Below are 27,271 nucleotides of genomic sequence, written 5' to 3'. Positions count from 1 at the left end.
GTAGTAATCTTTTTTAAACAACTGAGCAGAAAGATGCAATAATTTGTAAATTATTGTTTGAAGTTGTTTTTATTCAAGCTTTGCCAATCTTCTACCCAAATACGAATTTCACAATTATTAAAATAAATTCTGTAGGTCTAGATTTTTGTCCATAAAGAATTATTTGCAAAGTTAGCATCTAAATATGATATATGTGCAACATAACAAGTACCTGCATGAATACTTTGTTCATTCTTGGCTATGTCTGTACTAGCAGAGAAGAAAATGGACTGGGCTTAAAGGTTAGTTAAGGCACTGTGCTTACTGCTTTTCACATTCACCTACAAATCTGTACTGTTTGGTGGGGGGAGGTTTTCAAAGAAGTCTAGTTTTTTGTGAACTGTGCTTTTAGGTTATTCTTGACCTGTTGTAAGTCTACCATACGCTGTGTATTTGTTAGGGTTTAGGCTTGAATTCTTAATAAAAATTGTGTATTTGAGGTGTGGGTAGTGTGGGCAAACTGCACTACATGGATGATAACTAGCTGGCAGCTTTGCTCTTACTTTTGCCTGCATAGTGAATAAAATACTCTGGTCAGTTTTCCCGAAGTTGATTATCTTTACAGATGCATCCAGTAAAAGTATGTAGTGTTATTATATTAAAAAAAGAAAAGGGGAAATTTTTAAAATTATTATATAAAAAAAAGGGGAAAAAATGTACTGAAATTTCTAATTTTGAGCTTGGATTATGCCAAATTTTTTGTCTCTTTTTATAAAACTAAAAATTAAATTTTAAAATAAGAGAGGGGAATATGGAGATGCTCTGAAACAACAAAGATTTCTCTCATATCAGATGCCGTTGTTGAACGTAGTATTTGTTTTGAAGGTGTGGAGGTCTTTTGTGGAAGATCAAGTAAATCTTCAGTGAAATTCTCTTGTTGTGTGGAAAAGAAGTGAGATACAGGCCTTGTTTCCTTACTTGTAACTGCTTGGATCCCAGGATCTCCTTTAAAAATTACACTTTTGAAAACCTCTTCATTTTTTACCTTATTTTGTACGTGCATGTATGTTTTTAAATTAAAATGTACGTCCTTGAGTGTGAACATTTTCCAGCATCTGGAGCCAATTTACCGGAGCACAGCATTCCTTGTAAGTCAAATGCAAGATAGGCATCAGTCTTTTACCTCCATAAAGTCTGCTGAAGGTGACAGGAGAGCATAAAGTGTGTGGGCGGGAGGAGGGAGAGAAGGGGCTTGACTGTAAAAGTGTTTCAGTTGCTTTGGGTTTGTTTCTTGTCTTCCCCTCCTTGAAAACTGTACTTTTCAGATCGTATGGGCTTTCAGGTCTGTCAAAAATCAAGTTTAGCTGAAAACCTGTAAGGGATGTGTGTGTGCTGATAGTATTTGCAGCGTTTTTGTACGTCTGAAGACTGGCCAGTTGCTGTGGTAAAATTGTTCTTTTTGTTGTTCTCAATCAGAGATGAATTGTACTTAGTGGTTAAATATTATATCCATTTGATGTGAGGAGAAGAGCCACAGTATCAGAAGTTAAACTGTGACTGGAAGCTGTTTCAGGATTAAGATCAGAACGAGTAACTTCCGTGGAAGAGGCTCTGATGTCCAGAGCCTGTGGTAGATTATCGTAATCCTTTCTGAGACTGGGAAGTTTTAAAAAGAAAATACAAAGGCAAACAACAGCACAAAACAAGCAAAAAACCTAACGTAATATAGTGGTATAAGGAAGGTTAGATACCTTAAAATAATTGAGGTTTTAACTGAAAGAATGGGGACAAATCCGTTAAGACCTAAAATTACGGATTCCTGTTCTGATGCACAGCAACTCTCAGGAGCTCTACATCGTTTTTAAACAGATAGACCAAGCTTCTGATTATCAACTGCTCCTTTCCTTATGCTTTCTTGTTGCTCAAATAATTTATTTTTGTCTCTTACACAGGTTAAGTAGGGGTGATAGGAGTAAGGATCTCAGGCTTTCGAAGTTCCTCATAGCCTGCGCTGCTGTGTGGTACGGTGTGTGTGGCTTGGTACCACCTTAGGGCACGTGTACTGCAGAAATTCCTGCTCTGTAGTGCAATATTGGGATATTTGAAACCAGGCAGTGTGGATGCTGACAAACTGAATACCTAGCTCTAGTTAAAATGTGAGGAACCACATTTTTATTGGCATAGTTTTTACAGACAGGATTGAAGATTCAATATCTTTTGTATTTCAGAACACTTTAAAATGGAAAACTGTAGAATCCAGCATCTGTTGCTATGTAATGATTTGGCTTAGCTACACTAACTGACAATATATCCACTACCTTTTAACTGTATGTCAGTTCCTGATGCTTCATAACTGGTACCTCTCCTAGTTGCTTAAAACCTGCAGGATCTTTGAGTTGATTCAATTGGATGCAAGCCCATTTTCAATAAATTTCCCCAGCATAAATAAAATGCAGAAAGTTGGCACAGATAAGCCAACAGCATATTTCCAGAAGATTATTCAAGTAACCCTCTCTTTCAGGAGTATCAGGCATAATTTAAAAAATACTGTAGGAGTTTTATATGCAGGTATGCTGTACATAAGAAGTGTACTGTCAAAATACATAGCAAAGTAGTTTTTATAAGAGCTTGTGTGGTGGTAACTCAAGAAATAGTAAGTGAAACTATTTTCTACTGATAGAAAAGCTGCTTCATTTCTAATCCTGATCTGGACTTTAAAATGGAATTTTTGAACTGAGCTGGGATTTAACAACTACTTTAGATGTAAACTCACTACTTCATATTGGTCTTATACTTCTAATTTTTATTCAGCTTTAAGAGTAAATTTCTTTTTCAAAGTCAGAGCTGGTAGATAACTTAAGGTGATTGCAAGAAGACCATCGGGATAACATAAACAAATGTGAATTCTGAATGTGATCTGGCTTGCTGCATGTTTTTGAGCGAGAGTTATATGCAGAGGTTAAAAAAATAAAATGCTGGGGGTTCTCATTAGACTAAATAACTTGAAATACTGTTCCCCCCAAAAAACAAACAGACAAACAAGAAACGAGTATCCTCTCTGGTCTTTAGAACTGCATAGTTCTAGGAACTTTGATTGAGAAGAGATTCATGAAAGCAGTGAACAGAGCTGAAGAACAGTAGCGTGGGTCTGGGGATTTTGCATGAGTAATCCTATCATTTCACTTGTTCTTGACTTATTTAATGCTTATTTTCCTTTTTTTTTTTTGTTTTTTTGTTTTACACGTTCAGGAGAAGGATTTCCTGACAAGAATGACTAGAAGTTGCAAGTAATTTTTTAAACCAAAAAGCAACCGATAAGCCATTAATGAAGTTTCTTTCATGTAAAAATCTCAAATGCAGATTTAGGAGAAAAAAAAAAAAAAAAAAAAAAAAAAAAAAAAAAAAGTGTGCAATAACTATTACAGGCTGATTCCTAATCTGAAGAATTTAGTGGTTGATTAGAGCAAATAATGTCCTATTGGGGTAGAAAATCAGTAGACCTTTTTTCTGTTCCAGGATTAGTGGCAAGCTTGGAATTTACTTTATGTATGCATAAGCAATTCTCTTAAAAACAGGTAATGAGCAGGAAAAGGGTGGTGACTCAGATGTAGGTGGTGATACACAGTCAGTTCTGATATATATTGAAACTGAAATTAATAAACTGGAAGCAACAAAGTCTTCCTGACGCTGTGAACAGCATTGGTTCTAAGGAATAATAATTGTGAGGTTTTAAAGCCAGCAGTAGCAGCTACCATAAAGACTAGACGAGGCTTTCAAAGGAAGGATTCAACCATGACTGGGAATAAGGTTCATAAGGCAAGCAGAGATGGAAAATAAAGGAAAACAGTGTGAAATACAATATTAAAACATGTATTTTTTTTGACGTACATGATCACTGTTCACCATCCCTAACCTTTCCTGACATTTCAGCTTGCTGGAGTTCAGTGGTTTGGCTGTACACTGCAGGAGAAGTCTGGGTGGCTGGGATGGCTCCTCAATCAGAAGTCAGGAAAAGGCAGCTGCCAGGAGAGGCACTTGTACCAGGAACCCGGACAGTAGCTCTTCTTTCCTTCCAGAATAAAACACCTTTTTCTTCTTCTACCTTCTACTTGTGTGTGGTTTGGGGGTGGGAACCGTACTTTTTCTGTTCTGTGTTGAGGCTTGGGGAGAGTCTAGGATGAGCTTCGTTAGTCATCTTGATTAGGAGGCACAAGGAGGGCTGACCTGGTGTTTGCCCTTTGTGTAACTGTATGCAGTCAGCATTAGGATGGTTTGTTCCAAAGGAGTCAGGTTAAGCAGGATGTTTGCTTGCTCTAGGATTCCTTACATCTCCTCTCTAGGTTGAATATCAGTGACTTGTTCTGTGAGTCCACCTCTTCCATGAATTGGTCTAAATTTTTTTGAAACCATTCATGCTGTTAATACCTGAAACGTGGTAGGTGAATTTCATGTTTATGTGTGGTATAAGGAGGTACAGGATCTTCATTCTTTGTATCAGCAATCTTAAGGATTTAAAAAACAAAACTTTTGAAGTGAAGATCAAAACTGTCATGACATATTTGTGTAGCACATGCTTACTGAGAAAAGTTCATTCTGATAAACACGGTAGCAGATCATTAATGTCTAATACGTGTCCAGGAATCGGTACTGTTCTTCTAAGGATTTAGTAGACCAGGGATGCTTAAAATGACTTTCTGTCCATGTGTAATAGTTGCAGTCAGAAGGAGTTAGACTGCAGCTTGTTCCTCTCACTTGTCTTTAGCTCTGCTCTTGAGTTGCCAGACAACTACCCCATATCTCCGACAAGGGCTACGGAATTGTTTTGTCAGCTCTTTAACCGTATCTCTTCCTAATTTGTGTCTAAAGTACGTGTCCTGTGGTAGTAAATTATTCACTGGGGTATATCTGGTGTATTCTGCTTGAAGACTCTCTGAAAGATCTGAGTGATGTTTGGGAACACGATGCGTGTGATGGTTCGGGTTAGCGGCTGTCCCTGTGTTGTGTAATTTTAAAGAAACAAAATCAAAAATTACAGCTTTAGGCAATCCAGAGTGTGCTTGTTTAAGGGAAGGAAGATGATGATAAAACTAAAGGCTCCTTAAATTTGAAAGGGGCTTTCCTCAGCACCGACAGCAATGGTGGATCAAAATGGCCGCTGTTCCTTCTGTGGAAAAATTGAGCATAGCTGGAACGAATTGATATTATAATCAAATAATGGCTGGCAGAGCAAGTGTGGGTGAAATGCTTCAGCTCTTAAGGGTGGCAGACATCAGTTGCAGCCTGTCCTCTACACCTGGGTCAGAATTAGTCCCGATAGTTTAATTTATATGAGCACAGTAAAGCCATATTATCTCCACATTTTAGTGACATTATATATATATAACCATGTAAAGTAGTACTTTTGATTTTTTTAAGTGAATTTTCGTACAATGTTATTAATTCACTAAAAACTGTTGAGGAGTTTAAAATTACTCATTTCTTTTTTATTAGATTTGTGAGTTTTCATCAATACTCATTCAGGATTTTGTATGTTGTGACTTTTTTCTCTTAATACAAAATTTCAAAAAAAATTTATTTTATTTTATTTTATTTTATTTTATTTTATTTTATTTTATTTTATTTTATTTTATTTTATTTTATTTTATTTTATTTTATTTTATTTTATTTTATTTTATTTTATTTTATTTTATTTTATTTTATTTTATTTTATTTTATTTTATTTTATTTTATTTTATTTTATTTTATTTTATTTTATTTTATTTTATTTTATTTTATTTTATTTTATTTTATTTTATTTTATTTTATTTTATTTTATTTTATTTTATTTTATTTTATTTTATTTTTTTACATTATGGACTTGGTCTGTAGTGATGTGGCAATTATAGTCAGTACTGCTGTTTTCTTCTGGTACTATTTTTTTTTTTTCCCATGGAAGTATCTTAGGCTAGTTATTAAAACCTAGGCAGTAGGTAAAAGGCAATGATTTTAAAAAATGGTTTCTAAATTAATTTTGTGATTTTCTTATATCAATGGCAAAAGTTAAAGTTGTCTTTATTTTAATTCATTTTTTTTTTGGATTTCTGATGTTCAGAAAAATCTGGCAGTTTAAAGAGGGAAAAAAAAACAGGCTATCAGGTAGCTGCCAGTTGGGAGACTAAAGAAAAAAAAAAGGCATAAATGACAGTCGTCCTGTTAGAATATGAACATTAATAGACCTCTTATATTACATCAGATGTCGGAGGCTGATGCTGTTTAAAAAAAAAAAAAAAAAAAATCACCCGTGGAAGTATTGCAGGGGTGTTCGCTATATGCTGGCACTCAAAATCATTCATTCTATCATCTTGTCAAAACAGACATACGTGCTGAGGGCTTCATTCGTTGTTAGTGTGCAAAAATGAAGTGGTAAATTGAAAATAACATGTAGTTGTGAGTTCATCATCATAAGTACGAATAAAGGGGTGATGCAAGTGGAGGAGGTGTGCCATCAGTCTGAGTGCCGTCACCTCGGGACTGGGCATCAGAGCGCTGGGTTACCGTGGAGGATGAGCCCCGGAGATTTCCAGCTGCCCAGCAGAGGAGGAGAGTATTCACGGTCACTTGGGGCAGAGATCTGTGCTCTCAAGGTGCCAAAAAAAAAAAAAAAGAAAAAGAAAAAAAAAAAAGCTTGAAGAAAAGGAGGTTCATGTGAGCATCTCATGCTGGAAGTTCTTTCTGGGCGTCCGAGTCCCTCCTCAGCTGGTCACCCTAATGCCTGGGAGAGACGATCTGCTCTGTGTTCACCTATGGATCTAGCGGTGAAGCAGGAGGGATGCCTCATGATTAAAATTGGTGAGGCAGCTTCAGTTGAAGTTTCTAAATTTGTTGCGGACAATGAAATTAAAATCGCTCTTTTGTTGGGGAGACTGATTGTCCCGGGGAAGGCTGTGACTTTTTATTTGCAGCGGGAGCACACAATGCAGCTAATTGGTGTGTGCTGGCATGTTCTCATTGTACCGGGCGTTTAAAAGCTGACAAACACTGACAAAAGAAATATAAGTAAAAAATTACAGCAGATAGAAATAAATCCATTTTTACAATTTGAGCTCCTGTAAATGATCAGAGCTCTAATACAAGAAAGATGTATTCAGGTATATTATTGTTCACTGAAATTCCTGTCTATACATATATTCTTTTGTGCGTCTGTTAAACATGATCTTAACATGAAGCCCTTTTTCTCCTAACTCAAAAGCTCTCTCGAAGTTGATGAATACCATACATAATGGTAAGTTATATTAGAATCTTTTTCAGAGGTTCATTTATCACAAAGGGTAGCCTTTTGTGGAAAATCCTGATTGAAGGTCTGCATATTCTATTGATTGGGTGAAATACGGGTCTGCAGCGAGTCAATTGTTCAGTACTTGAGTGAAAACTTTGTAGATTGTCTGCAGGAGCCTGATAGGTCAATAGTTCCTCAGTTCTCCTTTGATGATCTTTTTGTGTGTGTGCAGTAAAATGATAACAGTTTTATTCTAGTTCTGAGATTCTTTTCTTTAATTTTGTGAATAGTGTTTCTAGTTCTTCTTCTGTGCTCCATTCATAGGTGTGTTACAGTGGTATCTACCTCAGGAATTCTCCCACTTACTTTCCTGACTACTTAAATTACTACGAGTAATGCATGTGAAGGTATCCGTGTGTTGTCCCTTCTTTGTTCCGACAGCCCAGTGCTGCCCGTTTGTGCCATTGCTAACGGTACTATCAGTTTCACAGGGAGCAATATTGAATCTTTAATGTATCTGATTGCAGCTTCCCTCTAGTATTCGGTGCTAGCTTTGTACCCCTAGTTCTGTATTCACTCATACTGAGTGGAAATGAAATAGAGCTTATTAAATTAGGGCTTGGTTTACTTTTTCAGGGCTTTTGTTCATTTATAGGAAACAATCGTAGCTATATTCACAAGTTACTGAAAGATTTTGGAGGGCGTATTTACAGTTAAAACACTCATGAAGATAATTTTGAAGATGTTCAACCTTATTTCTCAATGTTGTATTTAACTGGCATCAGGAACTCTAGTAGTAAAAACTGGAATTTTTTAGTTGGTGTCAATCAAATAGAATTATTTTTCTTGTATGTGTATGTTGGAGGGGCAGTGCGATATGCATTGTAAATTGTACTGACATGGAGTTCAGCATATGCAAAAGAAATCGAATGTTTAATCTTTGCACGATGAAGTTCTTCACATTCGAAGCTAGCGATCATTAAGATTTTATAGGACTTCTGCTTTTCACTCTATTGGAGCCACAAATTACGTGTTAGACAGATGTCTGTAGTGGTGGGTCTCTTTTATTAAAAAAAAAGTTTATATTTCATAGTCTACATGTGATGAGAAATACTGAAATTTCTCTAGATTTGCTTTGCTTTAGTAAAACAGGTTTAGCTTTTTTCCTTTTGATATAGGGTTTCCCTCTCACTCTCCCAGGTGTACAGTGCTCTGAACCAGCTTTGAGATGAAGGAAAGCAAGCTCACCATTTTTCTGAACAAAAATAAAACAGCTGAAGGGTATCTGACAAAGTGGGCTGAATTTGGACTTGGTGAGTTTCTGCTGTTTTATAAGCAGAGCATTTTTGCTGTTTGATGTCATGGAGGTACAGATTCACAAGGGAATGCAGAACAGAAATTGATGGGACACCATTTGTCGTTACTACTTTCCACATTGCATTTTTTTCAGAACTGATAGCGTATTTGTAACTCCAGCACAGAACTTGGGAGGGCATAGATGGACGTGGTTACTTAATATTGTGTGCTTTCTTGTTAAGCTTTGTAGGAACTTGTTCTTGTGGGCCAGTATAATTGTTACCTATATGTTCATTCCAGAACAGTGTTTGGACAAGGTTTATCATCTAATCTGCCCTTTTTTTGGTGTGTGTGTGCACACATGCATGTGTGTTTGTGTGTTCTAGCTGCCTTCCCATGTTTCTTTAAATAAAATTTTAAAGTTGGTTTCTTTCCCTCCTCCCCAAACCCTGTCTTGCAGTTTTTTTAAACATCAAGGAAAAATTGTGCAGTGTGTGTAGGACGGAAAGAAGATATTAAAACTTGAGATGGTATTTAGGTATTTAGCATTTAGGTTACTCCAACAACATAATCATCTGACTCATAAGCTGAGTCTGAGGGGTTTGTGTTGTCTATAAGAGTTTTAATGGAGACGGTGTATCTAGAGCTCGTTTTTCATTGCACTAAGTTTGTTGGCTGCCTATCAGCAAGAAAGTACCAAAAAGGGAAAGAAAAAAAAAAAAAAAAGAGTTCTGGCTTGAGTGGAGACAACTATGAATTTGAAACAGTTTTGCTTGATAGCTCTGGTTAGTATTAAGGTGAGGGTTGAAACCAGTGAGTTGATTTTTGTGCTGACAAAGTGCAAAGGAGGAAGAATGACACCTGAAGGCTTGAACACGTTTGAAAGAGTTGGTTGAAAAGGAGGGCTAGAAAATGGAGTCATGCAAGCGGCATCTTTCAATAAAATTATCTGCCTTAATAGAAGAGAGCCAGGACACTTGAAGACAGAAGTGGTACACTGCAGTTTTGTCAGTAAGCGACAGTACTCGGTTCTTTGGTTCTTGATTTTGGTAAATACTACAGTCAATTTCTTCTATTTTGCATACTTTTTGTGTTTTAAAAAATGCAGTTGAGAGATCTGAAATGTTCACTTTTATTCATGGTGTGACAACTTTGTGTTTTGTGCTTCTTAGTCTTACTCTGGACCTTCCAGTCACACTTTCTGTATTTGACCTTGAAGTCTCATCTCTTTTGCGCCATCTTTTATCACTGGAAAGCAGGAGGAGGGGATGCAGGCTTACATGTCTGCTGGGGGATTTTAGGGCATCCTTAAAAAACCACCACCACAAAAAACCACCTGCAGCTATGGGGACTAATGACCTGAAGGTTGTAATTTCATGTTAAGAGCTAGCTGTAAACTGTGATGGTTGGTTGTAGCCTTTCTCTGTCTACTTCTGTTCTTACTTGTTCTGTCTGCTCTCAGTTTTATTTCTTACTCCTGTGTCTATTTTTGGGTCTACTTTCATCGTTTGTCTTCTGCTATTTTTGAGTCACAATGTTGAGAGCTGTAGCACAGCACAGACAGCCATCGTGTCAGTTCCAGTACTGTGGTCATCTTTGGAAGATACCATCTCTGCACTAGCAACTTTACAGCTCTTCGCGACTGGTCTCAGCATCAATGTGGGCAAAATTTGGTATATATGCGATGATTTTTTTTTTAGCATGATAACTTAAACTAGGGAAAGTGTCTACTGAGCATGGATATTAAAGTTTTTTGAACCTAGCTAAATTTGGGCAGACTTTACAGTATAGATAAAAATTACATCTGCCTGTGGTGAAGCATGGGGATAGCAGTGCTCAGCTAACCTGTATATATGCTTTTTTTCTTAAAGGTAGAGAAGGGCAATTTACAAAGGCGACTGAAATAGTTCCTTTCCTCTTATTTTAATTCCTGGCATTTTTTCAGAGTATTGACTAAAGGGCTCTCATTGTTCAGTTGTCAAATATTGCAACCTTAAATGTAACTGCTTGCCCACAAGTTTCTAAAATACCATTTTAAAGCTTTATTTATTGGTAATGACACCTATGTAGTCTATCAGCAGTTAAAGCAAGCCAGCTGTTTGCCACAACCAGAAATAACTAATCACAACAGAATTAATTCCCTTGTTACACGTGTTAGCCTCTCTAATGTCCCTGCTTTCCCAATTCTGTCTCAGTCAAGCATCCTGCAGCATACCTGCAAAGACACTAACTTCAGATCATTGGAATACAAAAGGAGAAAACTTTTAGAAGAAACTCCTTTAAATACTTCATTCCTCTTCACTGCTAACAGAACATAGTGCTTCCAATGACTCCTCATTTCAGCACTGAGATAGAATGCTGTCAGACTGATTTGAAGTAATGGTAGGTTTTCTGAGATCTGAAGTTTTTAAAATTTCCAGTGAGAACTTAATGTTTTGGCTTATCACACGTTATGTTCCTACTTGGGAATACTTGTTTAATGAGCCTAATATGGTTTTATTTTTAGTGTAAGTCATATTACAGCTACTTAAATGTGTATGTCTTGGATCATCAAGACAGAAGTGAATTTGTAGAAGCCATAGTCTTTATTTATCAGTTACTCTTCCATATCTGTCTAACTTCCTCTTGGAAAGATCTTTCCCTGCTTTTACATATTGGACCTTTGGGTTTTTCCTGTACTTTTGAACATATTGTGCGTATCTCAGATCTGACCACGTAGTTCTGGATCTTACTGATCTTCTACAAGAGATCTTCAGAACTTATTTAATCATTCTAGAATAAGTATGTAACTCTTAACGTGTCTTATTTTATAAAGCTACATTATTTATAGATGTAAACCTTACGGAGGCTGTTACAAAGCATCTCAAAGATACAGTCTGTGAAGTCAGAACTTCTGAAGGCTCACAGTTATAAAGCAAGTAACGAATTAGGAAACTTTTCTTCACAGTGATCTCTACTGATGCTTTCATCAGGGTGATTTTTAGCATAGTTATGATAGCACGGAAGTCAATAGGGAAAGAAAATTAAGATATGCAGGCTTTTCTCCTGTAAAATTAAGCATGTAGTTATGCTGTTGAGGACAACAGTGGGTCCTATTTCCCTATTACAGATGTTTCTGTAGAAGAATAAAAGCAAGACCAACAGTTCCCTTAAATCAGTAGTCACATTATCATCTCAGCCTTTTGTACTTCCTTTTAGTATGTGATGCTGTAATATAATATATTGAATAGACCTAGATAGCACTTGGAGCAAGCTTATAAACAGCAGTATAGGTATCAGTGGTGCCAACTTTGGACTAAGACATTGTTCCTAAGTTACTTTCAGCTTGGCTATGAATTATATTTTTGGAAGCATTGTAAGGGTGCAATGAAAATCTGCCATAGGATCAGCATGATGGGATAAACCTTGGTATCCCAGTCCATATGAGCAGTCACGGTGGTGAGAAGACTGTACGCCTCTAGTACAAGTATGAGGGAGCAGTCTGCATGGTAAGAAACAAGCTGGAAGTGAGAAGGCAAAGTTACAGGGACTGAAAACTTAGGAGAATCCTTTCAGCTAATGGTTTTGAGTGCTGCGGTGGGACAAGGCAGGAATGATGCGCTTCGTGACTTGGCACTGATGTTTGTTGGACGTGTCCCAGAGGTGTATATGGTACCTGCTGGAAGCACAGTTTAGAGCGACATATTTTCCTCTAACCTGTTCTTAGAAGAAAAAGGAGAAATGACCTTGGAATTTCTGGAAGGTTTCCAAACTTTCTCTGCAAAGATGATTGTAACTAGTATACCAACCGGCGTGCTTCTCCAGGCTTTCTGTTGTGACACACAGGTTCTCCCCATTCCTCACAAACCCCTTTCTGTGCTGGGATCCCCCTTCCTCCCAAATTACCTTAGGATCTTGCAACTCCGCCATCAGTATCGACCTCTTTCTCATCTAAGAATCGTCCTGCCAAAATGGCTGCCGCTGTCACAGGAACTGATAGCGCCATGTCCTGTCATGCGCCGGGCCTCCGCCCAAGCGCAGCCCCACAAAAAAAGCCCCACAGCTTTGTCCTAGGGCGTGCTGTGGAAATCTACATCGGTTCAGAAAGGCTTGCAGGAAATCCACAGGGGCAAAGTTGGAAGCAGATCCAAGGCTATTAAGTACAAAGGCCATGCCTGAAGCTCAAAACCTGTAAGTCATAGATTTCTGGAGGCTGGGGGTGTATTTGAGGGAGGTCTTACCTTGTACATACCCCCTGCTTGTGCTTTTCCTTGTGCAGCTGCTACTGGGCGCAATAACCTGGTATTTATTTATTTGTTTGTGCTTAGCATTAGATTCACTTGAGCTTATATTTTGTCTATATGGCAAAATAATGAGTTGTGGCATAGTTTTCTTCAGTTAACATTCCATTAGAGTAGAACATGTTCTTGTTTAAAAACAAAACAAAACAACCAAAACAACACTAAACCAGCTGGTTGCTTATCAACAGCCGACTGCATTAAAAGGCACTTTTTCATTTTGCTCTGTATAGAAAATTGTTGTGGTTTTAGGGTGGATTTCCTGGCAATCGTCACAGGAAGTGGAGGTGCTGGGAATGTGTATATAGTTATTTTTTTTTCTCAAGAAGCTCCTTGTTCTTAAAACTTCGATTTATGTGGGCTTCACTTCAAGACTGATTTTTTTTTTTTTTTTTCCCTCCCTCTTCTTCCCCCCAAGTGGGAAGGCAAATCTTAGGTTCTGTGGTCCTGTGCAAGTTTACATTTAAAAAAAAAAACTCATTGACTAGATCGTTATTTCTTAAGCTTTGGCAAAATATGAGAGGCAGCAACCTGTGGTAGATGCTCCGGATGAATAGAATAGAATAGCTGAGTTGGATGATTGCTGAAGTTCCCTTCTAGCCCAACTGCAACTGCAGGGATTGTTGCGTAGCTTAGTGTATTGATGTCAACTGTGAGGCGCACCAGTGTTGAAAGCGAGAAGTTCAGCTCTTTTGTTGATTCTTCAGCTCGTGGGAATACTTAGTTTGGGAGACTTTTAATGAAACCATTTCAGTTGCTCTGTGTGCCACTTATATGTTGCTGTGTATGTCGCTGCACAGCTAGTTATCGCTGTTCTTAAGTCTGTATAATCGGTGTGTTCCCTGCTCTATACTAACGCGCTTCTTTGCTAAGCAGGCAGTTATTTCTTGTCCAGATAAGCTTTTTTTTTTTTTTTTTTTTTTCTCTCCAGTTGCCCTTCTGGTAAGCATTTGACTCCAGCAGTGCAGGCTATGCATGCCTCTTATCTCTCAAGACCTGAAATGACGTTTCGCGTGTCTTAGCGGTGTTAGGTGCAGTCAGACTTCACCCTGGCAGCCCTGTGTCCACCTGCAGTACTATTTAGCACAAGTTCTTGTTGTTTAACTTTTCAATCATACGGGAAGGACTTGAAGGAGATTGGTTTGTGTGGCACAACTTTGGTATGTAGTGCTGTGTTCAGTTCTTACTTCTTGCTGATTCTGAGAACGATTTATCTCCTCTCAGAAAACAAAAGGACAATTTGATATACTTTAGACATTTTAAATACGTACTTTCTTGACTTTCCGATATGATGAGCATGTAATTTTTATACAGGTATTTTTGAAATGATGTGAAAATCAAGGATTTATTTGTATGTTACACATAGAGCTCTTGAGTGCTTGCATGAAGTCTTGGTTGTATGATTAATTCCAGAAAGTGCACGGACTTGATGTGTTAAGTAAAGTTACATGGTTACATGCTACATGGAAGTATGTAGCCCAAGCAGAGTATTTGGATAGGTCATGTTTTCTTGTATTTTGCAACAGCAACAAACAGTGTTTAAAAACAAACAGACCAAAACAAACAAAAAACTACAACAGTAATAAAGGAAAAAAAAAAAGCCTACCTCATTCCACCAGCAAATTAGTTTATTACTTGTCTGTCTTCTGAAGTAGTTTTATACCTGTGATTTTTATAACTTACTGCTTGTTTTCCACAATTTTATTGTAAAGAGGAAGAATAAACCTTACAATTGAAATAGAAGCAGCAGAAGTTCTGCAGTCATTAAATATGTAAGGATCTGAAAACGAAGGAAAATTTTAAAATATAATGCTTTAAATTGTGGAGTTGTTTTATCTTCCTGACAATCTTTTTTTTAACTTTCACAAAAATTTTTGACTTTAACAAAATTTTTTTTCCACTCTTGATTGTTGACATTTTATGAGAGCAGTAGTGTTTGTGGTGACTAGCTCTTGTGACTTTTTAGAAGTGTTATGATATTTCTTTATTTTTTACCATTAAAACTCAGAGCCAGATAGTTCTGAGTCTCATCATTCTCAAGAAATGTTGTGGCTTTTATTGTTTTAAGTACACAACTAAAATGCTAGGGGGTGGGAGGGGACAGGGACACAAAAATCTCCTTTTTATTAATTTCAAATCTGATTTAAAACATACTTTTTTTTGAGGACCTATATCATACTTTAGCTTCTGTGGTTTCTAATATTGCATTTAAGAATAGACTCAATAGCAAGGCTGTTTGTTAACCATGTGCATTTCGGTAGCGTGTAGGAAAAATCTAGAGCAGAATCCACAAAATTTACTCTGAGTTAGATAAGGCAGATGGAATTGGAGACAGGTCCCAATAATGTGAACGGTTTAAGGATCCTAACTGCTTGCAATGCCATAATTATAGATTTTTGGGATGCTGATGAAATAAAGGGGAGGGGATGAGATGACCATAGAAGGTGTGCTAAATGGAAGGAGAGAAGAACAGAAGCTCAGTAGAAGCAAAGCAAGTATGGAATTGTGCTATGATGAAGAGACTGGGGAGGAGATTGCAAGTGCCTAACCTAGCATATAGGCAGGGGAAAAAGTGTTGTCAGAATGAGTCTTTGGCTTTTTTCATCTCCTTTCTCTGTTGGGTCTGGCTGGCTTTCTCTTCAGTTTTTCTTGACTGTTAACACAGGCAGGGAATTGAAGATGCATCACTGTTTGCATATTCTGGGTGGTTTTGGGTGATTTCCCTTGCCTGGGCTCAGAAGGAATGCTGGGTGGCACATGGTATTTCGATATTGCATATCTTCCTGTTGCTGCCTTCTTCAAATCATTATTTGTACAAGTGACAAACTAGCTCCACCCTTTGCCTTCTAACTGGCATTTCAGTTCTGTTGCTTTTTTTGATCTAACCATGTTCATTCTACTTCTGTTTGCTCCCTGTGGCACTCTTCCTCTAACTGCAGTTCAGTGCTACCATGCTTGATATTCCTTGGCCAGCTGACAGCTCACTTTTCTAATGCACGTGGAGCCTAACAGTTTCATAGACAGGTACTACTTCTCGTCCTGGGCTTCTGGTCAGTAGGGCTTTTTCCCCATCCTATGTAATGAACGTTACCCTGCATGTAGATGAACAGAAGTAATGGCTTCACAGAGGGGTGTGAACTCTTCCCGTTTAAATCGCTAACACGCGAGTCTGACTAATGTTAATGTGTTCAGTCACTTACTTGTTGGCTGCTCTAGCAGAAATATTAGTCAAGCATTCTTTGATCACAAACAGCTTTAGTTTGTGGATAAATGAAATGCCACCAGTTCTACCAGCAAATCTGAGAACCTTATCCTCAGACTTGCTGTCACTTTTTCCTCAAAATGTACAAGAAATCCGTAGTTGCCAAAATTACAATTTTAAACAAATGTATGTTGTTCAGAAACATGTTACCTTAAAGTCAAAAAGTATTTTTCCAGTTGTATCTTGTATGTTCTGTTATACAGCCCAATACTTCATTCTTTATCTACTTTAGCTTTTACAATAATTCTCTGAAACAGTATGCTTGGATAGCAGATTCAGTTGAAGGCAGGTATTTTAACCCAAAATACTGCTACTCTTAATATTTGAGCATAGTTTGTAATGCACATAAATACTTGATCTATCACGTTTTAGTAGAACTTAGACCTGAGTCAGTCTGTGTTCCCTGAGTTGTAGAATGTCAAATGACAAGAGCACTTTTCTCAATCAGCGCGGTTAGAAATTCAACACAGGAACTTTCTGCATTATGTCTAAAATAATCTTGTTTGCTTTGATTAATTTTCTACTGCATATTTACATGGTTACTAGAAAATGGGGAGGGGGAAGAGAGAGATGCATGTAATCATTTTTGTAATTTTTTTCAGGTATTTTTAGCAGCAATGATGTAGCAGTATCATTTCCAAATGCAGTATCTGGCTCAGGATCTAGCACTCCCGTTTCCAGTTCTCATTTACCTCAGCAGGCTTCAGGCCACTTGCAGCAAGTGGGAGCTCTGTCACCTTCAACTGCGCCTTCTATAACTACTGTTGTTGCTGCAACTCAGGTAAACTATCACAAGAGTTTAAGTTAGCAAACAATGTTATTGACCCGCTTATTTTCAGTGTTACGAGAAGACATCATTTATTTGGGAAACAGGTTAATAAACGTATTTGTTGTGAAAATGTCATAGTGGCTAGAGTTTCCCCACAATATTACATATTTCTGTATCTGTAGAATACATAGATTAAAAAAAAAAAAAAAAAAAAAGACCGTGGAAGTATGTAATAATAATGATTATATCATGTAACCCTAAATGCTGGTTACAGTTCGTCAGTGCTCCAGACAATGTCTGTTATCAGAACAGTGTTTTGAGAAGGGATTTAAAAGAGGAAATCAGGTAAAGTTTTTGAATGTTTCATGTAAATAAAATATGGTGGTATCAATTAAAGGATGAATGGATTTATGTGGGAGAATTGAAAAATGGACAACTAATGCTAGCCTTGGCAAAGAGGAGGCCAAGGTTGGCATCTTGATATCAAATGGAAGTTGACAGACATATCATAGTTTCGTATTCAAGGTCATACAAATAAAGGTACGTAGGTTGTGCTTGCTGAAGGGGTAAGGGAGGAAGAGTGCAGAAGGAAGTACGACATGGTCAAAGTAATGAAATGGAACAATTATCTTGATGGTAGTATTTTGTGTGAATTTAAATTGGACAAGATTACATTTGGGAAGGCCATGGAGTATGAAGCTATATCTGTAGAGAGCCAACGTGGTTAGTGAGTATGAAGGAATACTGTATTGGGCATAATGGTTCTTGTACTTTGTGTTACTTGTATTTTGTTTTTTATTGGGAATCTGTTTTACAACTAATATATCAAATGTATCTTCTGGTGTGTGCATACAAGTCATCAGTTTTTAACTTAGAGAAACTACAGTTCTATAGACTTAAAATAGTGTATATAAACCTGAAACTTGTGTGTGTAATAGCTGTATAGCGGAAGTACTGTATGTAGACAAGTGTAGAATGCATTTCAATATCAAATGACGCTGGTAGCAGGTAGTACATACTTTAAAGTAATTCTTCTGGATTCATTTCCAAAACAAATAAGCCTTGTGTTATCCTAATGTGCTTGTGTCTGATTTCTGTATCATAACGTTGGAAACAGCTGTCTAGTTTCACCCCAAACTGGGTGACATCTCCACAGAAATTGATAAAAACCATTTTAAGGAAATAAATTAAACAAACACACAAAAAAAACATGGTGCTTTTGGGAAGAGCTAATGTAGCATTGAGCTGTCGTGAGGTCAATTCAAACTCAAAACTGCTGAATGACCTCACCAGCCTGTGTTGACAATATGGTAAGAGGGCAAATGAAATTGGTGTTAGAAGGAAAACAGTTTCTATTCAAAACAGATACAGTAGACTTGAAAGAGGTAAAAGAGCAAACAATGGCAAGGACCAGCAACTTTATAAGGAATGAGTAAATGGTGTAGGACTCCTGGCCTGAAAAGGAGTCTCTGTGATTGAATAAGCCAAAGGAATGTAAAATCAGAATTAACATGGAATAGGTAAATAAGCAAGAGCTGTACACAGTTGCTTTCTGTTTGTTAAACTCCGGAGGATAAATGGATTAAAAAAGCAATGGGACAGAACCCATATGCTGTTTCCCAACTTTTAGGACTCGCAAACCTAAATCTAGAATACCTCTGCCATAAAGAGAGGCTGAGGGAGCTGGGGTTGTTCAGCCTGGAGAGGAGAAGGCCCCAAGGAGACCTTACAGTGGCCTGCCAGTACCTAAAGGGGGCCTACAGGAAAGCTGGGGAGGGACTCTTGGTCGGGGGTGTGGTGATAGGACAAGGGGGAATGGCTTGAAGAGAAAAGAGATTAGATGAGATATTAGGAAGAAATTTTTTTATGATGAAGGTGGTGAGGCCCTGGCCCAGGCTGCCCAGAGAAGCTGTGGCTGCCCCATCCCTGGAGGTGTTGAAGGCCAGGCTGGATGGGGCTTTGGGCAACCTGGGCTGGTGGGAGGTGTCCCTGACCATGGCAGGGGGTTGGAACTGGGTGATCCTTAAGGTCCCTTCCAACACAAACAATTCTGTGATAATGATTGTGTGATGATTTAAAAAAAAAAAAAAAAAAAAGGCAGTTGTCTATGCTGTGAAAGTGTCTTTGTTTCATGCTAAGTCATGATGACCACCTGTAACTTTGTTTTTCCTGGACTCTGGGAATTTTAGTTCATGAGGTTCTTACTGGTATTTGAACAGACTCGGTCAAGAGAACCTATTTTACCATGCAGTTGTTCCTAAGTCAAGAGAACCGTTTCACCATGCAGCTGTGGACATGAATGAATATGCTTCAAGGGTGAGGGTTTACCTACTTAGTTCTGCGAGGTTTCATAAGAATGCTGCATCAGCTGACTGGGCTCTTGTGGGTGTATTATCAGTGTTTACCCACCTCTTGACCATGAAAGTCTTCAAATAATGGTGTGCTAATGTGTTTTTTGTGTAGTGCTCTAATTAAAAGAAAATCAGCCAAGATGCTAGGCGTACCTACAATGATTACTAGTTAAGGTAAGCTTGTGCCCCTATAGAAGGTAAAAGGTAATGGTTTAAAAGGTTGGGTTTATTTGAACTATTATTTAAGAAAGTAACTATGCTCAAAATTTGATTGCTGAGCTGTTCGGTCAGCATGACTGATGTGCAGTTGGAATAATACTAAAAATGGGAGTAGCCTCAAATATATGCAGTTAAATCACACTCCTCTAAGACTTCATTTAAGTTTTCTTTTTCTATTAGGCAACTATAAATTATGATTTTGGAGAGATCATAAATTGACAAATCTTGATGTATTTTGTATCCTTTTTTTTTTTTTTTAAATTTTGGGGTGTTAGGAAATTCCAAAGAGAACGTCTTAGGGAAAAATCTACTTCCATAGATTGAGTCTCAAAATTGGCTGAACTGTTTTGACAAGGAGGCTGTGGTAGACATCTAATACAGAAAATTTTACTTGTAGCATTAGGAAAACTTGAAAGCAATACTACCCTGCCTGTATTGTTGAATAACTGCTGTGTCCATATAAAACTGAAGTGATGAAAACCCAAAAAAGTAGTACACCCCCCAGTACTGCTTTTTCCTCCAGCAACTAAACAACACTAATTTTAAAGCTTAATTTTTTTTTTTTTTTTTTTTTTTTGAATCCTGGAATTCTGGTTTTTAATTCTTTGATTCTCTTGACTGGTAGGATGGGATGGCTCCCCCAGTGCTTTTTGTTTGTTTTTAAGACTGGCCTGTTTGTAATCGCCTTTTCTTAGGTATCTATCTCACTTTCTGTCTTCATCCCACCCATGATTTTTATTCCAATGTAATAAATTCAGAAGAGATGATTAGCTTGTGTTCCATGCTGTGCCATAACTGAATTTAACTGCTGGTGTTTCTCACCAGCTGGGAATCAGTGGTCCACTAGCTGGAAATGCACATATATATATATGTGTGTGTATATATATACATATATGACTGATAGATTACACAGTGTAATTAAGTAGGACTTTATTAGCATGACAATGCATTTAACAATTGCAAGAGCATAAGCAAAAGACATCTTCTCTGAGAAGTATGTCTTTAACTTTTTCATGAAAATTAATGTGTGCTTTGTTAAGAAAAATCACTTTCTTGCATTTTTGGTTTGAATATTGTCTTAATTTTTCCTTGTTAAGCCAACTCACAGTTTGGACCAACACAAGGTTCTGTTCTCAGCTTTTATTTGAAGATTTCCTTGTGTTTCATACTTGATTGTATCAAAGCTGGTGGTTACGCTGTTCTGCAACAGCCTGCTATATTGCACTTTCTGATAAGCTATTCTTAGTGACTAATACGTGTTTATAACGAAAGTAGTGACCTAGGTGCCTCAGCATCTTTTGGTATTGTCCATCAGTGTTTGTTTTCTGCTTGTCAGGAAATGCTGGTCATTAGAATAATAGAATAGTTTTTTTATTTTAAATTAGTTTTAGTAAATTACCTGTTCTGTAGTGAAGGAGATGGTTGCTGCTTTGGTTAAGATTGAGATTGGTCGAGCTGTCTATTCCTTTTGGTTCCCTAAATGAGTGAAACTACCCAAGTAGTGCTCCATGCCCGTTTGTTTCTGGGCTCTCTGTGCATGCAGAATACAGCATCAGACTGCAGAAATAGAAGTAAAGGTTTTTGACTGGGTTTTCTCTAGTCATTGGTTAATTTCTCAGACTTCATTCTTTTAATAAAAAATCATTAATAATATTTTTAGTGCAAGTAGAATATACATGTAGTGGTTTCTTTACAATAGAACCTTTTATTTTCTAGATTTGTAGCTAATCTGCTCTTTGGTGCTGGTATTGTATGAGTCAGTAATGAATGATCTTTAGGTTATAGTAATCACGGTTTATGCAGAAATTATTTTCAGAATTTCATTTTGGAAACTGTGCTCAAGTTGCAACTTTGGATTTATTTTGCCTCCCATGTGGCGGTATCTAAGGTTCTAGTGGTTGTAAGAAACAGAACCACGGGGCAGTTTGAAGCAGTATTGCACATCCCTGACACTAACCTGTCTCACAGATACAATCCAAAGGGTTGCTTTGTGTTTCTTAGGACAGAGAGAAAAATGTTGCTAGTAGATTCTTTCTTTTCTCAAGCTTTTTCTTCCTCCATGGTTTCTATGTTGTTTTCTCCCTAAGTATCCATCTCTTAGTTTGTGCAGCGTGTTTCCTTGACCACAGAAGCAGCTAATAGAGGGAAGAAGCAGCATCTGTAACAGCAGTCCTTGTGACTTGCAAAGGGACAGGGAGACTGAATAGCTGCTGTTCGTGACTTTAATCCAGGATTTAATTGTGGTGGTGTGAGAGGTCCACTTCAACACAGTGTAATAAACTACTGCCTCGGTGGTGGAGATGTGATAATTGGGAAGGTAGGTGCTGCTACTCAGTTGCAATTCTAAGTGAAATAAGTTTGCTTTAATCACTTCCATTATCCCTGAAGTCTGTTTGGCTTTGCTCCCCTTAGGAGCAGTAGGAAAACAGCAGGGTTTTCTTTAGCATTCATATAGTGGTGGTTATCCTCTTTTGTGTGATCCAGCCTTTAGAGAGAGATAAGGCTTAATTTTTTCAATAGGTTTGGAGTTATTTGTTAACAATAGAGGAATGTGAAAGCTCAGGAATCCTAAGATCTTTTCAGATGCTGAATGTATGGCAACTGATGTTTCAGATGTTGCTGTCCTGTGGTTTTTATTTTCTCACTTTCTGAATTACTCTAGTCCCTAGTTTTGGATCTGTGTAGCCCCCTGCTCTTTCTCTACACCATTAGTTTACACTGTTTTTGTATTTTCCTATTTTAGTATTTTTTCTTCTGTCACAGCTCATCATTTGGCATATTCTCAAGGCAACCTTCTCCTCCTTTTTCTTTTTTTTCTTTCAAAAGAAAAAAAAACACAACACAATAACTGGCAAAAAGCAATGCTGTTCTTAATTCTTGTGCCAGCCAGCAGAGGTTAGGAGTGACTTCGAGAGCAATGCTAACGATGCCTTCCAAAATAGGGGTGGAACGTTCTCTGTAGCTGAAATGATGATTACAAAAATACAGCTTCAACAAGTAGTCCTTACTGAAAAAGCACTTTTAGTGGGCAAGTCTTCAGAAGGCAGATTTGGCATTTTTGTAGGAAAGCATAATGTACCTGATTGATAGTGCTACTGAGTTTCCAATTGTAACAACAAATGATGGATATTATATTCTCAAATTCAGTATGGCCAATGAAGATGCTCCTCCACCCATTTCTGTATCCCAGTCTTCTTCAGAGAAACATACCCTCTTTCCTATTCTTCCCTGTTTATTTTTTTAATGTTCAGCTTGAAGTAAATGTGAGGAAGGGAAGAAAGTTTCAGGATAACTGATGTGTGCTAGAGCTGGGCAGGTAAAAATGTAAGTCTGTTTAAATGAAGTTTCTGGGCCATCCTTTCTGTGGGTGCTCTAGAAAATGGTAGGTCTTGTTAGCTGTCAGTGCTTTAATGAGCTTTTCTTCAGGGGGTAGGAAAAAAAAAAAAAAAAAAAAAACATGAAAAAGGACAAACTGTCCTCAGTTGTAGGATGCTGTGACATGACAGACGTGATAATCTCGGACTTCAAGTAACCTGCACTAGATGGTTGGTTGCTTAAGTGGGCATCCTGCTTCAGTCCCAAAGGTACACATCACAACCACGTGTGATGGCTGAAGTTAAGGATTTAGTATAATGCACATGTGGACGGCTTTGGGTCAGAACATCTTAAGACTTAGAACTAGAGGTGTTAAAATCATCTCAACAGACTTATTTAAATAGAATAACCCTTCCTTGCTGTGCAAAAGAATTTATCCTAATTATGGTAAATTTAGCTGTGCAATCAAGGATAATTTCCATAACTTGGGAAGACCCTTATGTTGTTTTTATATTTCTTCAGGTCAATTTCTGAAGTCTGTTTCCTAATACAGAAATAACAGATGTTGAATGCTTGAATAGATGTTATGATGTCCAGAGTGCAGTTAAAGAGCAGAAATCTGTACAGCCAAGCCTAGTGACTTGGCTGGGTCCTTTATATTGTATAACAGTTATGCCTTATAATGAAACCTCTTAACCCCTAGGAATCAGTCATTTATATAAGCATTGATAGTGCTTATGGTAATACGTTATTTTTTCTCAAATTTTTCCAAAATATATTACCTCTGGTGATCATGACATCAGGTCATACCAGGGTTTTCCTTTCTTTGATAGTAAATCAAATATATGATCTTTCTTGCAGATGAGCACTTTGTTCTGGTTTCTGTTTTTTTAAATTCTTTCTTAAGATGATTTGCTTTAAATTTGAGTGGTAATTAAAAATAGAATAATAAATCATCTCGCAATTATGATACTGCGTGGTTTTAAGCAGCATGCTTCCAGATAAAGGAAATCATATCCTTACAGTGATACTGTAATTCTCTAATAAATAGACGTGGTGGATACATGGAAACCACTTAACATATTTTATGTGACTATCAAAACACCTCTTGGTGATAAGATCTCTCAGAAGAGGCTCCTAGCTGTGGGGTCAAAGGTAAAATATCAACATGTATCACGGAGTGTTTGGATGTGGAGATTATTCTGTTCTCTTTATCCCTAAACTTAAGGAAAAAGGGAAAAGCAGCAGCAGCACATTCAACAAAAAGAAATCGTTCTTAAAAAAGTGCGCTGCTCATCCTTGGAGCTCTGCCAGAGGAAGCTGCCAATGCTGGTAGATTTGGGAAGTGTTCTAAACGCATCCCTCAGTGTGCTTCAGACAGAAAGGGGTTTGGTATTGTGGTGTAAGTTTTCAATGCAAAACAGTGATTTTTCTTCCCAAACCACTAAACCATGTTTGTGTCACAGCCACTTAAATTTAAGAGACACAGAGAAACAAAAAACGTAAAAAAGAAGGATGCTGGTAAAGATTTTGTCATCTCAATTTTGTCTGTCACTTAAAAGCTGTTTTAATTCTTTGTTACTTCTAGGCAAAATGGGTAAAAATCCAATTTTCCTTTCATTCGATCTGACTGGGGATTTTTGGGGTGGGGGTGGAGGAGAGTAGCAAGGAGGAAGAATTTACAGCCAGAGGGAAAATTCCTTCTAACATGTGACCCAACTAGAAGAACAAAGGGATCATAGTTGCAAGTAATCTAGTATTTAGCCCAATTAAAATCCTTACTTTTTATTTTCCCCTTGCTTCAGTTAGATTGCATGAGTGTACGCGAAGGCAATACCCAGGTAGCCTGAGAGGCAGTTGCAGGATCTTGCGCAGCACTGCATGCTGAGACAACTGCATCAACGTTTCGGGCTAGCAATAAATGTTTTCTGCCTTCGAGCTGAAGCTTATTTAGCTTGGCTTATCTGGTGCTGCTGTAGCAACCATCAGTCTCCAGGCAACTGAGGCACATTGACCTCTTCGTTGAACTGAGTGTAGCACTACTTCAATTTAGCTGCCTGAGACAATAGTAATGGTGGTGAATGTGAAAAATGTGAAATTTTCTAGTCCGCATGCAATGGGAAGAATGATGATTGTAAAAAAATATTAGATGAGACCAGTTGTTTAGCTTTGACTTGAAATAGATTGCAAGTTTATGTAGCATCTATCCTTTGTTACAGGCTGCAAAGTTCATTGCTGAGGCTGCGTCCTTACAGGCCTTGTGTAAAATGTTGAGTGTCTTGCAAATGTTTCTACACAGCAGCAATTCTGCTGCTATGGGTGTCCATTTCATCACTTAAACTGCAAAGACTGTTGAGCTTTATTTAGAAATTTGCAATGTCAAGATGTGTGAATAAAGAGCTGATTTATTATTACTATTTTTGAAAATACAGACATTCTTGAAGGTAGTTACTTCTCTCAGATTCATTATTTACCATATTATGAGTGTATCTCACTAAGAGGGATTTCTTTGGGATACTTGTGAAGAAAACAGATTACCCTGTGGGTATGCGGGTCGGTTTCCTAATCGAGTCGTTCTCTCTGCTAGTCAATACGAAACTGAAATTGGGATTCCTGACGCACAGGTTGGTGCTCTTAAGGAAAACAGGTTAGTGGGCAGAATGCTGCTTCCGTTGTCTGTGTAGAGCGCGTCCAGGTTAAGTGCTGTGGAGACAGAGGCGGATGGAAAGGATGGAGGAACAAACTTGAGGTAAAGGGGATTTGTGTTGAAATGGTAGCTCTGGTGGCATTTAGTTTGTGCAGGAGGTGGAGGGATCCCAGAGTTTTATCGTTGTAAAACCTCCTTTTGAAATAAAAGGGGGGAGGGGAAGGGAGGAGGGAGAAAAAAAGTTTGACTTTTAGTGAGGTAGCTTTCTAGTAAATTTTTGTTCAGGCCTATTTTTTAGTGTTTAATTCTTAAATAATTTGCGATGGCCTAAAATTTTACAGTATCCAGCTTAGTTAATGTACAAGAGACCAGTAAACTGGTTCTACCATTGAGGTTATAGCTTTTTCCCATTATTGGAAGAGAGGCCTTCTACCCATGTGGTTTTTAATGACTTGATGTGCCCTTGTTGTACAGTGGGCAGAGGTATAAATTAGTTTCTGTAGGTGTGCCATTAATTTTTCATTTTGCCTTTCAAATCCCACTGAGTTTCCCAGTTGCATTCATTCATGCCTTTCTTGGCAAATATTTGAGTGCTCTTGTTTGAAGGTTAGATGATTTCATTTAATTGAAGGATTTATTTGTACATTTAATCAAAACAATTGATTCTCAAAGACAGTATTTGATTATTTGCTTGCTCATAAGCAAGAGTCTTCATCACAGTTAAAAGTTCAAAGTATTTATTTGTGCTAGTAACATAAAAAGTAATAATGATGTGAATAATATATCCATAGGATGATTTACAAGTCACATATACAGTTTTCCTAACAGATTTTAATTATAGTCATTTATACATTTGTAATTGAATGCTTTTTAATTGAAAAGTTGCTTTTTATTCAAAGATATCACAAAACTATTTTCTGATTTCCTTTTAATTTTTCCAGCATCTTAATCAAGCTTTTCTATTAATTATTTTATTTTAGCCAGTTAGTGAATTCTTTTTGTGTATGGTCCAATTAATTTCAGAAAATTGCACCCTTATTGCACTTGTTAAAAACAAAACAAAAACCCACCAAACTTCAAGGCCTTTAATGTTCTTGATGGTAATGGAGGCAGTATGGGATGGGTTATCTTTTCAATCCCAGTATTCCTTTTGGGGAATGAATGAGTAACAGGTCATAGTAAATGTTGGGGGTTGATTCGTATTGTTGATGAATGCGTGATGGCAAATGAGGGGAGATCAGCTGAAAAAAGTTGTGTGCAGTTTCTGCTTTCAGTTATCACTCTGTAGGCTGTTTTGGTCAAGAGGTCAGTATGATAGTTTGCTTAAAAGTTATGTTCAACCAATAAATAAGGAAACGAATACAAAAATTCAAAAGGTATAAAGGAAGGCATTGGTTCAGTTGAAATAAATCACTGGTATTTATCATGATGCATTTTAAAATTATTCTTTTGTGCTGTTCGTTTTGAAAAGTCATATGATGGTTTAAAAAAAAAACACAAAGCAAAGCAGAAATCCTTCAGGTATTTTTTTTTTTCCAATGGAAGCAAGGTCTAGATAAGATTTTGAAGCATATTCCATATTTGTGGTGAGTTGATGCAAGAGTTGAATTGCAGCAGTTGATTTAGCAGAACTCTCTCTTGGGGCTCCTAGAAATTTTGGTCTGTTGTTGCAGTTAACTGTGGTCTGACAACCCTTATGGTGGTGTGTTTGCCATCCCATATGAAGACTTAACAGAAATCAGAGAAGGCAAGTAATGATGTGGAGGGGAACCCTCCACATCTCTTAAATGAAGTTAAAGAAGATACCAAAGGTACTGAAAAAGGACTTGATAGCAAGGCAATTCTTCCATTGCCTTGGATATCCAAGAAAAGCCAACTTCTACGTGCTCTGCACAGTGTGA

The 27,271-nt window shown here is 37.5% G+C and overlaps 1 protein-coding gene across 11 annotated transcripts in view; it reads left to right on the top strand.

The window, feature by feature from the left end:
• MLLT10 (MLLT10 histone lysine methyltransferase DOT1L cofactor) overlaps positions 1-27,271 on the top strand; it is a 123,151-nt gene that overhangs the window by 67,276 nt on the left and 28,604 nt on the right. For all 11 annotated transcript variants that reach the window (XR_014690585.1, XM_084511937.1, XM_084511936.1 and 8 more), the window contains one exon: positions 16,672-16,850. Coding sequence is in view for 10 of the 11 variants with exons in the window: in XM_084511937.1 (XP_084368063.1) it covers positions 16,672-16,850 (179 nt within the window). In the remaining variant the exon portion in view is untranslated. The remainder of the gene's footprint in view (positions 1-16,671; positions 16,851-27,271) is intronic.

This window comes from Aythya ferina, assembly GCF_964211825.1.
Source record: "Aythya ferina genome assembly, chromosome: 2".
Taxonomy (NCBI): domain Eukaryota; kingdom Metazoa; phylum Chordata; class Aves; order Anseriformes; family Anatidae; genus Aythya; species Aythya ferina.
Note: the sequence above shows the minus strand (reverse complement) of the source record. Positions and strands in the feature narration are given on the sequence as shown.